The sequence below is a fragment of the Strongylocentrotus purpuratus genome, unplaced genomic scaffold (genome assembly GCF_000002235.5).
Source record: "Strongylocentrotus purpuratus isolate Spur 01 unplaced genomic scaffold, Spur_5.0 spur5_scaffold_3, whole genome shotgun sequence".
Classification (NCBI taxonomy): domain Eukaryota; kingdom Metazoa; phylum Echinodermata; class Echinoidea; order Camarodonta; family Strongylocentrotidae; genus Strongylocentrotus; species Strongylocentrotus purpuratus.
In genome coordinates, this window is record NW_022145609.1 from 24,547,004 (window position 1) to 24,559,000 (window position 11,997).

An 11,997-nucleotide genomic window follows, 5' to 3' on the forward strand; every position below is an offset into this window, starting at 1 on the left:
TCTACTAGTTGATTTTAAATACAGTAGTCACTGGTAACATTATTATCTTTATATAGAAGAACATCAGGGAATTCGACATTAAATTATTCATGTTAGTCATTATCACAATTAAATCTGAGGCACTTACTGAAGTGGTTCATGAAAACCAACCCTGATTGTGACGTCATGGTTTTGTATTCATCATCACGATAATCATGAAATAGATATACCCGGATTTGCCTCGATCTGCCGGCGCCTGCTTGTTTGATCGATTGAATCCATTAGCGATTTTAACTACAAATTTTTAGATTTTTCACAAATAACAACGATTAAAAACTCTCGAAAGAGAAGCGTAATGTATCACGTATACTTATAGGGTACTATATGGCAGTTGCTAAGGAAGGGTGATATCATTAAAAACTCAGAATGATTAGCTAATGAAAATGAATATCATTGAATATGTCATTAATGTCATTAGTACAATCGATTGATATATCACAATAAAAAAGATATTACGTCGATAAGAAATGTTTTTAGACGTATAGACCTGCGCAAGTATGTTGGAGAACCTATAGTATTTTGAAGACTCAAATCGCGGTTGACGACAATGGGCAGTTCAATAGATGTCACCGGATGAACTGCAACTAGCCAAAGATGGCATCTCAAGGATGTTAGATGCGACGATAAAATATTGCTCTGGAGCACCAAACTTCAACCATCAATAGCTGACATTCACCAACTGGTAGATGGGAGTTCGGCTGCCGGCACAATCGTTCAAGCGACGTCGTCCACACCGAGTCGCATCTCCAGCTCTTTCAGTAACTCCCTGGCAGTCGGTCTGTCTTCGGGTTGCTTCGGCCAGGCCTTCGTGATGAGCCGACGATACCAGTCGTTTTCCGTCTCGTTCTCGTTGCCGGGAAGCTTCGGGCGCATGTCCTTGGCGACGACGCCGAAAATGACGACGTGATGATTCTCCCCAGCGTATGGCGTCTCTCGCGTCAGCATCTGCCAAAGTGTGATCCCGAACGAATAGATGTCGGCTTTGGTCGTCGGCGCGTCACCACACAAGAGCTCCGGGGCGCGGTACCCACAAGTGCCGGTCAAGTACGACCGATTCGTAGGGCTTCGAAGACCTTTGCCATTTGACCCAAAGACCTGCTGAGAGCATCCGTAATCACACAAGCGACATACGTCATAATCATCTACAATGATATTTGCTGGTTTGACGTCCAAGTGGGCGATGTTATGTGCGTGGGTGTATTGTAAGGCACGGATGATGTGAAGAGCAAAATTTGCACGGCGTGCCAGCGGTAACCTTTCGGATGGTTCATTGATCAGTTGCTGTAAATTCCTCTTCCCCGCGTACTCCATGATGATAAAAGCACCAGCCTCGAAATCCTCTACGGCACTTGTGGCTAGTACATTGACGATGTTCTCGTGCTTTAAGTACAGGGCGTTGACTTCTGCGCGAAAGCTCTGCAGCATGGCTTCAGCGTTTTTCCGGCGTGGTCGTAACACCTTGACGGCCACTCGTCGACCGCAGTACTTCCCAACAAACACCGATCCAAAACCACCGCTGCCGATCAAACCTTCGACCTGAAAGTCGTCCGTAAGAAGATCTCGCGGCCTCACTGAAACAGTATCATTATTATTATCCGAGACACAGTGGTATGTTGTCCTTGACGCATGCTGATGCGTTATGATCCTAAAGTTTGTATTCATCATCGACTCCTCCATTTGAAATTCAGTATCTCCTTTTAAAATAAAGGCACTCTGCAATCCCACCGGTTTATTCCTCTTATTTGAATCTCGACAATATACCTCTGCTGAGTGATATTCTCTGGTCTTTATCACACAGTCGGTATGTCTTCTTCGTTTGAGGCCAAACGTCTCTGAATCACAATCCCTCGTCGCTAAAAGATTTTCCGTGGAAATTGTCCGCTTCGTGCGCTGAAGGTACGCCTGGTAGATCCGCAGAAAGGCGAAATGCCGAGACAAAAGCCTCAGTATCACCTCAAATATTTTCGTCATTGTTCTTGTCAGCTGCGAGCTCCAATAAGTCGAATAGCAAGGCACAGCAATTCCCTCGCAATTGTCATACCAATCAAGAGAGTGTATAATTGATTGTTAAGAAAATCTCGACATTTTGCTATATGCAAATGTATGCTTCTGTTCTGCTTAACGCTGTATATAAACATCGACAGGTGCGTGAAGTGGTCTAGACTCAATTGATTTATTTAAGCCTGACCTGGGGAACCAGGTGTTATTTTGTTCGAAAGGGAGGTGCTGTGTCTATTAGCATGATTGCTGCGTAGATCGAAGAAGAAAATAATTATGAAAATACTCCGCTACAAAGTATGAAGGCAGATACTGTAACCCTGTAAGTACTGTCCTATTATCGATGAAAGTTTGATCACATCCTATCCCGCATCCAATGGATCTCCAGACAAAGTTGAGGAATAGTGTTTCACAGCCCCAGTGACATTTCGTTACCCTCGAACGTCGCTATAACTTGCCAGGACATGAGAGCAATAAAATAAGCCACCGGCATAATCCATGTTATTCCAAATATAGGCCTTAAGTTGAACTGTTATATGTTTTTCCTAGAAAGCAAGGCCAATCTGGGTGCATATTATGAATTATAAAACGTTAAAAATAGTTAATGTACTGAAAGGTATATCTCTCAAGTGTACCGTACTTCAACATCACAGGTGAAAATGAGATCATTCATAAGTTATGAATGAAACAACTTACGTTAGTAGCTTTCAGGTTTTTACAAAACATAGCACTTGAGTCAAGAAAAATCCCTTATCGAAGAATCCCTCAAAATTCCTTGTCGACCGAAATCCATCAAAAGTCTTTATACTGCTTTTAGTACAATTTGTCCGAGATTCCATTTGCACAAAACTAATGAATTCATTTCAATGGCATCATAACAAATTTGTTGGTGCATATTCTGCTCGGTGTATCTAAAGTAAATGACATCCGAACTCGGATCTTTCTTGAATAATTATGAAGAAAGAAAATCGTTGTGCAAAAGCGAACCACTGTGAATGGCGAATGAATGATGCCCGAATCCGTTCCGGGTTAAGAGTTTTACAGATCCGATTGAGATTCTGCTTCTTTTCTCAAATCAAAGAGTAAAGTTGTCACGAAGAATTTCATAAATGTTACGATTTTGAAGACATGCTCGTTAATTCCACGGTCATCGTTAAGGGTTGTATTTTTGGAGGAAAGCTCAGGAGGTGGCGGATTCCTTTGAAACGGTACAATACGGAGCTGAGTTCGATCCGCAACAGGATCCACCTATTTCCAGATCCGAAGAATATCGTCCAACAGAATTCCCACAAATTAGACCTGTCGTTTTTGACAAACGACGAGTATTCAACACGGATAACACGAAGTTTTATTTGGTATTGGTTGCTGAACAGCAGTCTTATATAGTTTCCAGAGATGATACTTGCTGCATGACTATAACAATGGCATGTATACTATTCCCTTCATACCGGTACCACACATCCAAACCCACCACCTGACTGGAGTGTACTAGTAAGGGGAGGCACGTTGTTATAATGTGTGTGCATATTTTCTTTCTCATGCGGTGTATTTCAATATTGATCTCCCCGGCATAAAAGTAATATAGTGCTGAATATTAGCAAGGCCCACATGACAGGCATATACCAGCATAAATTATTTTTTTCATCGACCATATGGGATCAATTACAGGTGGAGTATAAGTGGCATGTGCTATCACTCGCTTGGTAATCTACAATGATTTTTTTTAACGAAGATGTCCCAACATGTTATGGGTATAAAAAAGGTGGGGCGTGGGCGATTATTATTCAGCGATTATAATTATAATACAGTGGCGGCACCGTCGTTCATAATTATAATACAGAAGCTGACTGGTAACTTGGAAAGTAAAATTTTTTGATCGGGGGAAGGTAAATAGAGAGAGAGAGAGAGAGAGAGAGAGAAAGAGAGTAATAGAGAGAAAAGGGATAGAGAGAGAGAGAGAGGTGGAGGGGTGGACGGGGGCTTTGTCCTTCTCAGGTGCCACCTCTCACCACTGTTTTCAACAAAAGGAAGATCGTGTGTATGTGGGAGGGGGGGGGGGGGAAAGACTTTATGCAACCCCAACCAATGCATCTAAATATATTCTCATGAAAACGACGTATTGGTTTTAATAAGCAAAGATAAGTACAGGCTAAGATGAAGCGAATCATTGAAAGAAGTAATGAGGCCGAGGGAACAAAACAAAACAAATTCCGGAAAAAGAAGATTCTGTTCAAAATTTCAAATAATCCCCCCTTTTTTTTAATGCGATAAAGTGCGTAGTTCGTATAAGTCAGAAATGAGCATTGACAGGGGGGGGGGGGGGGGGGAGTGAGTACTATTTTTGTTTTTGACCCTCAAGTTAAAAGGTAAAATTAACGTTAAAAAATGTAAAAATACACATTTTTTCCCCCGGGGGGGGGGGGGGCCGGGCCCCCGGGCCCCCCTGGATCCGCTACTGGTATACAATACCGGTACTAATGATCTTTCATGTTTCCTTCTCTTTGGGTATTTAATCTGGCATTGTACAGTCGGATCCCTTCAGCAAAACGTCGCCCGCGCTCTTACTGGAAAAGAGAAAAATTAACCTGGTGAGGGATAATTGAAAAGTAAGACACATAAGAAGAAGGAGGTCGGGGGGGGGGGGGGTTAGTTTATTTGCATTCCTTTCCTCGCCCGCGACGGTGAATCTGGAAGGACCTAAGGAGTCGCTAGATTCCCGAAAAGTGCCCCTTGGGAAAATTATATGCCTGTCCACTGTTTTCTGATAATAATCATGATTAGGGATTGCCTTACCTGGTACCATCCTAATTTCCTCTTAATATTGTTGTATTAAAAATACAAAAAAAGTGCAGGAGCGGATCCAGGATAATCCAAGGGGGGGGGGGGGGGGGGGTGGGGGCGTAAAATGTACGAAATTGCCGCGAGCGCCAAGCCTTTACTTTAAGATGCTCATACTATTTCGGAATGCGTTAACCGAACATTTATGTAAATATTTCTTGGCTTTTTTCCTGCTATTTTTGATCGGAAGGGGAAAAAAAGCGCCCCTGGATCCGCCCCTGAATCCGCCCCCTGGACCCGCCCCTCTGTTTGAATGATTTTCATACGCAGGGCTAAGGAGCAGTTCAAGGTGGCTCTTTATGGGAGCCTTTGATATCATTTCCTTCTTACCAAATCAGGGGGGTGTTTCACAAAGATCCTAAGTAGAACTTAACACTAAGTTTGACTTAAAAATTATGGACAGCCATTGGAGCTTTAAAATGAAATATATTCAAAAGCAGAAATTCAAGTATTTTAGACTTTTTATAAATTCCACATCAAGAACATAGAATCTCCCATGATAATAGAAAATATGAATGATTTGAATCAACATTTTATGTCTTTTAAAATAACTATTAACAAAATGTTTTCAAGGATGCTAATGGCTTTCCATAATTTTTAAGACCAACTTAGAGATAAGTTCTACTTAGGATCTTTGTGAAACACCCCCCTGGCTGAACTGTACCGCATAGAGCTGTATATAACGCTTTACCCTTATCTAGATGCTGAACAGGCATTGATGTATTACCATAGAAGTAGAAGGCTGTTTGCAGACGGTCGATCAATCGCCTGTAACACATTTTATGTGCAAAAGGTACGCGCGCTTCATTGGACCAAAGTTTTAGACTAAACCATTATTTTATAGGGGTGCTATTTCCTGCGTAGTTAGAATCCACCCAGCTTTTGAGTCATATGGATTTTATCAGATACTGTAATCTTTATTTTTTTTTCATAAATATGTTTTCTTATTATTGATAGATTTTTTAATATAAAGTTTTATTTGAAATAAAACTTCAATAGCATATCCCTTCAGTTCACATTTATTGATCTACCTTTCTCAAACGAAAGTGTTACCGGCCTTTATAATCTCAAGATGGCTGGCGATGAAAAATTGTGAGTCAATTTGTCAAGTCTCAAGCCCGATTGTTTGCCGAAATGCAGAGTTGGTAAGTAAGCCCTGTCGTTAAAAGTAAATGTATTGTATTGTTATATACTATGATTTTTCATATTGGTCTAACAAGAGATTTGTAAATGAATAGGAATATTGTATTTCTGTTGAGTGGGTATCACTGCTGACTGTCGTGAGATGAAGGGAGCTAGACGAGCTGTGATGGATGGGCATGCGCAACCAACGGGGTGTGCAAGGAGCACAGCCAGAGTTTCGGGCAGCGCCAGGCCAGGCGCATGCTAGCTGCAGATGGTTGTTGGAGTCGGTGTGTGTTTGTGTGGTGGAGTCAAGCGCAGAGCCCCTCCGGCTATGCAAATATGCACAAACCTCGCTTGAGCCTTGAAAGGAAAAATCCACACAGGCGTCAAGTTGGTTTAAAAAAAAGCATAGAGTTTACAAATAAGAGAATCAATTAAGTTTAAGTTTAAGACAAAAATTCTGTGCAGGGACCAGGATGAAGGGGTCAGAAAAGAATAAGCAAAACGTCACGCACGTTGCCACACACACACTGACACAGTTTCACTTTCACTTCAGTTTCACTCAGTTTCAATTTTTTTATTGGCATCTAGCCTCTCTAACCCTAACCCTATTTTATTATGTTTTATTATTATTAGATAGATCTACATGATTCTAAGCTGTGCCTGTAGGCTGTAGTCTACCCATTTTTGTCAATTTGGGTGGCTGTCGCAAAACTGAAGCCTGAACTTGAAGGAATTCCCAGAGTCTTTGCAAATTGCAAGCATGATGTGTGTGCCTGCATGCGAAATAAGTCGTTCCTATCTTCATGATGTAGCCAAATTTATGGACAGAGCAGGCCTGATAATTATTCACGAGTTTTAATTTTTTTGATTTTTTTTTTCTTTCTGATCTACTGTTACCCCCCCCCCCCCCAACTCCGGGAACGAAGGGACAAAGAAAAAGATCTGCCCGTATTGACTTTACACACCGGACTTATGCTGAAAGGGGGGGGGGGGGTGCTGGGAACATATTCTAGATGATCTGCAATGAAACAAAGTCCAAAGCAATGGGCAAGAAGAAGATGAAAAAAAGAAGATCTAATTCTGAAATGAAAGTAGGTCTAGGCCTAATTCATTGATTCAGATTTGAGAGCCTGACTTAAAAACTTAAATAGTAGACCGTAATACTATTTGCAGTGCTCATTATCACCCCTGATACTATATCTACCGTTACCCCCCCCCCCCCAACTCCGGGAACGAAGGGACAAAGAAAAAGATCTGCCCGTATTGACTTTACACACCGGACTTATGCTGAAAGGGGGGGGGGGGGGTGCTGGGAACATATTCTAGATGATCTGCAATGAAACAAAGTCCAAAGCAATGGGCAAGAAGAAGATGAAAAAAAGAAGATCTAATTCTGAAATGAAAGTAGGCCTAATTCATTGATTCAGATTTGAGAGCCTGACTTAAAAACTTAAATAGTAGACCGTAATACTAAAGTTACACATTTTTATGCCTCCGCCACCGAAGGTGGTGCCGGAGGCATCATGTTTTCGGGTTGTCCGTCCGTACGTCCGTCCGTCCGTACGTCCGTCCGTCCGTACGTCCGTCCGTCCGTCCGTCCGTCCGTCCGTCCCGTTTGACCGTTATCACAATATCTCAAGAACCATTTAAGATTTAAACTTAAGACTCGGGAATAGTATTTATCACCATAGGAAGACGATCTGATTAGATTTTGGAGTACGTAGGTCAAAGGTCACAGGTCACAGAGGTCAACTTATGAAATTCCTTGTATTGAGTTTGTTAGCGCGATATTTCAAGAACCATTTGAGATTTGAACTTCAAACTTAAGGATAGTATGTATTACCATAGGAAGACGATCTGATTAGATTTTGGAGCACGTATGTCAAAGGTCAAGGGTCACAGAGGTCAACTTATGAAGTTCCATACATTGAGATTGTTATCATGATATCTCAAGAACCACAGGAGATTTAAACTTCAAACTTAGTGATAGTGTGTATCACTATAGGAAAACAATCTGATTAGATTTTGGAGCACGTATATCAAAGGTCAAGGGTCACAGAGGTCAACTTATGAAATTCCATACATTGAGATTGTTATCATGATATCTCAAGAACCACTGGAGATTTAAACTTCAAACTTAGTGATAGTGTGTATCACTATAGGAAAACAATCTGATTAGATTTTGGAGCACGTAGGTCAAAGGTCAAGGGTCACAGAGGTCAACTTATGAAATTCCATACATTGAGATTGTTATCATGATATCTCAAGAACCATTTGAGATTTAAACTTCAAACTTAAGGATAGTATGTATCACCATAGGAAGACGATCTGATTAGATTTTGGAGCACGTAGGTCAAAGGTCAAGGGTCACAGAGGTCAACTTATGAAATTCTATACATTGAGATCGTTATTGCGATATCTCAAGAACCACTGGAGAATTTTCACTTCAAACTTAATGATAGTATGTATCACCATATCATAATATCTCAAGAACCACTGGAGATTTAAACTTCAAACTTAATGATAGTGTGTATCACCATAGGAAGACAATCTGATTAGATTTTGGAGCACGTAGGTCAAAGGTCAAGGGTCACAGAGGTCAACTTACGAAATGCCATACATTGAGATTGTTATCATGATATCTCAAGAACCACTGGAGATTTAAACTCCAAACTTGTTTAAATTGCTCTATGGCGGAGGCATCATTTTCGACTGCGCGCAGTCAAAATTCCATCTAGTTTAAACTTGACTTGAGTGTGATGCACAATTTTGAGTTTAGTCTAAACGTGAACTCGACCTCTAGTTCTAGATCTATAATAAGTCTACTCAACAAAAAAATATTAGATTTTAGATTCTACTTTCTAGACCATCTCCAAGATCATAGATCTAGATCAATTGAATTTGTTTCTTGAAAGAAGAAAAAGGTGTAACGTTAGATCTAGAACCTCCAGAGCCTAGATCAACTCCTAATTTGTCTTCCTTTAGACTTTGACGTTATAGACTTTTCTTTACCTTTATCGACTTTGACTGTGGCGTAACAACTTGCAAGTGAATGAGGAGTTTTCTATGTCACCTTATTTGCCGACAAGATTCTAATCTAGAGTCTGTATTTACTGACAGATTTTCGTGCACTTACAGTACAGTATATAGGGGAGGGCTGGTGAAATGCTCTAGCTACCGATACTTCCCTGCTTTCCAATGATAATTAAGGACCTATTATCATATCAGTTTATTTTTATTTTGTATTTTTTTACCCCTTCACAGTACAGGTGCTGATATTTGCACAACCCATTTCTGACTCGCCACCTCACTTTTGTAGCTCGATATACTAGAGGGCTCTTCAAAATGCCAGTTAGCACTACTTCATACAAGGCTGGAACAATGGTAAGTGGTCTATGCAGTGTTGATTTTCAGACATGTAACCGTATACAGTACATGACATTGTACTCTTTAGATGTTATGATTTGGTACTTCACCATGTCAGATGATAATAAAATAAATAAAGGCCTCTATCATTTATACTGAAACATTACATCTGATGAAGAAACAAAAGGAGAATAATAGCATGTGGTTGAAGAAAAAAATCAAAGGAAATTTAGAAATTTGCAGATGTTGAGGAAAATTTAAATTTGCTTGTCCACATATCCATAATAAAAATCATGGTAAAAGCACATAGAATAGATGAATTAAATAATGAATATTAAAGGAAATCACTCTTTCATTCCTCATGTAATGCGTCAAATACACAAGCCAGATAATGACAATTTTCATATCATTCCAAATTTTACACTGTCCATGATATTAATGAATACAATTTTCTATTGCTGATGGGACAGTTCTGGCCAGTTACCAACTTTCTCTGGGACTTTTTTGTTAAGGATGATTTTTTGAAAAGGATGATTTTTTGAAAGTGCATTTTTATTATTATTTACATATACATGTACATGTATGTACATTAACAAAATAATTATCTATTGTATTATGATTTTACAAATGTTGAGAATATTTCAATTTTTCTAACATGATATTTTTATTCACCTAATTAGGTAGAACTCTGTTCTAACTAACATGTTCTACTGGAACCTGTTTCTAGTTCATTGTCATCTAATCAAAATTCTGTAGGTTTTTGTATAACAAGCACATGTTGTCACAGTAAAACTTCATTGATATAAAGTGTATTAATAATAATAATAGTTGTGGAGTCTTTTATAGCGCTCATATCTGGCACATTGCCACTCCTGGCGCATCATTATTATTACCCTGGCTTTAGCATGGCTGCCATTACAGTGCACAAGCATTTTTTGAAGTTCTTTTTATTTGAAGTAATGATTGTCCATGCACCCCTCCATTTTCTCACTAGCTGGAGGCTGCTGTGCTCTGCGACCAGCATGGTCTCTCCTACTTCAAACGCATCGAGAGCACGCTACAAGATCTGAAAGGGAGCAGCCAAGATCAACCCAGTGAACAGACATGCAGTGTGGAAATGATGAGGAAACTGATCACCACCATACAAGAAGTATGTATAGTTTGGTGTTAAGATGTGTATTATATTAAATCCCAAAGCATTGGTGATCTGCTAATCGCTCTGGTGACAATCGCTCTGGGCATCGTTTCACGATACTGTCATAAGTGCAAGTTTCCCAACAACCCATTCAAAGTCTAATACACATGGTTCAATGGGATGAGGGCAAACTTGTACTTATGAGGGCATCGTGAAATGATGCCCTAGGCTTTATTTAATCACAGATATAGGGTTAGGGTTAGAGTTAGGGTTAGAGTTGTGTTTAATGTTAAGCTTAGGGTTAGGAGTTAAAATAAGGTATAGTGTTTGATCCATATTGCATTGATGATCATTAGATTGTGCTATTGCTTCTTTTTAGTAGTTGTAGCAACTGCCATGCCAATATTTCTGGCGTGTTCTGGTAACAGTTTATGAACAAAGATAGTTGTGCTGATGATTTGCTGAAGAATGCTAGGTTTTCTCAATTTCGTTGCAGCAACCAGAGGTTGTGCATGGCAGAAGTAAATTATCTCAGATGGCTTTTGAATCCTCAACTCTTTCTGAATAAGGCCATTAAAAAAAATATACATGTTTAGCGTCCCCGCCCGCTTCCTTTTTGGGGGCCGCCTCCTATTTTTTTATTTTTTTTGAAAGAAAAAAACTTGAAAAACACTGCTAAAATGGTTCTATTTCTTATTTTAAAAAAGAAGAAAAAAAACATCGGCAGCCATCTTGATAAATAGCCCGACTGTCAGGGAAAATGTACCTAGCGGCCATTTTGAAAAAAAAAAAAAGGGCCTCCTCCCTATTTTTTGAAAAAACAGGTCGCTAAACATGTTTTGTTTTATTTGACCTAATGCTTTTGTTGCTTTCTATTTGTTGTAGCAACTGCCATGCCAGAGGTTCTGGCAGGTTGAAATCATGGTGTTGGTCATCAAACACATTGCAGTTTCTACACAGGAAGGAGAGTCAGACAATCTCTCTGTGCTCTTGGACAATGGACTCACTGAAATGCTAGGTAAATGTACAGATAAAAAAGGAGATGTCATCTGTTTAGAGCTAGTAAGGGGTTAACTCATAGCATGCCATGAGGCTGCATGCACGCTACCGTTATAGTGCTTTGTACACGCAAGCTAACCATTGATACACTGCCATGTGATTGCAAGGGCGCATTCGTAATAGCAGTTATTGTTCATGCTTATTGGACCGCTATTCATAGAACCATTGCGTTAATCAGATTATCTCCAAAACAACCTGGCAACGGGGGGGGGGGGGGGGGGGGGGGGGGGGGGGGTTTGGGGCTTGGCACAATGGGGATTAGCCCTGTGGCACGATAAGAGTTAAAGGGAGATGTAGTCAGTTTCCATGTGCAGTAGGTCATAACTCGCTGACACTAGACTTTGCGTAAATTAATGGGTGTACAAGTCACGCACACAGCAACCCGTGGTCCCGTCAAGAAATACCCCCTAGTCCATCAGAGATTCTTCTTGTGA

At 40.2% G+C, this 11,997-nt stretch overlaps 2 protein-coding genes across 2 annotated transcripts; one reads left to right on the forward strand and one right to left on the reverse strand.

Annotated features, from left to right (window-relative positions):
* On the reverse strand, positions 1 to 3,512 carry LOC115928674 (serine/threonine-protein kinase mos-like). Its single transcript, XM_030996385.1, has one exon. It carries the CDS (start codon positions 2,008 to 2,010, stop codon positions 754 to 756), a length of 1,257 nt encoding a protein of 418 aa, XP_030852245.1. The 5' UTR covers positions 2,011 to 3,512; the 3' UTR covers positions 1 to 753.
* Positions 3,513 to 5,959: 2,447 nt separating this feature from the next.
* Positions 5,960 to 11,578, forward strand: LOC115928537. The gene is made up of 4 exons (XM_030995834.1): positions 5,960 to 6,020; positions 9,273 to 9,387; positions 10,364 to 10,519; positions 11,390 to 11,578. The coding sequence occupies exons 2-4, from the start codon at positions 9,349 to 9,351 to the stop codon at positions 11,576 to 11,578; spliced, it is 384 nt and encodes a 127-aa protein (XP_030851694.1). The 5' UTR covers positions 5,960 to 6,020; positions 9,273 to 9,348.
* Positions 11,579 to 11,997: the final 419 nt, after the last annotated feature.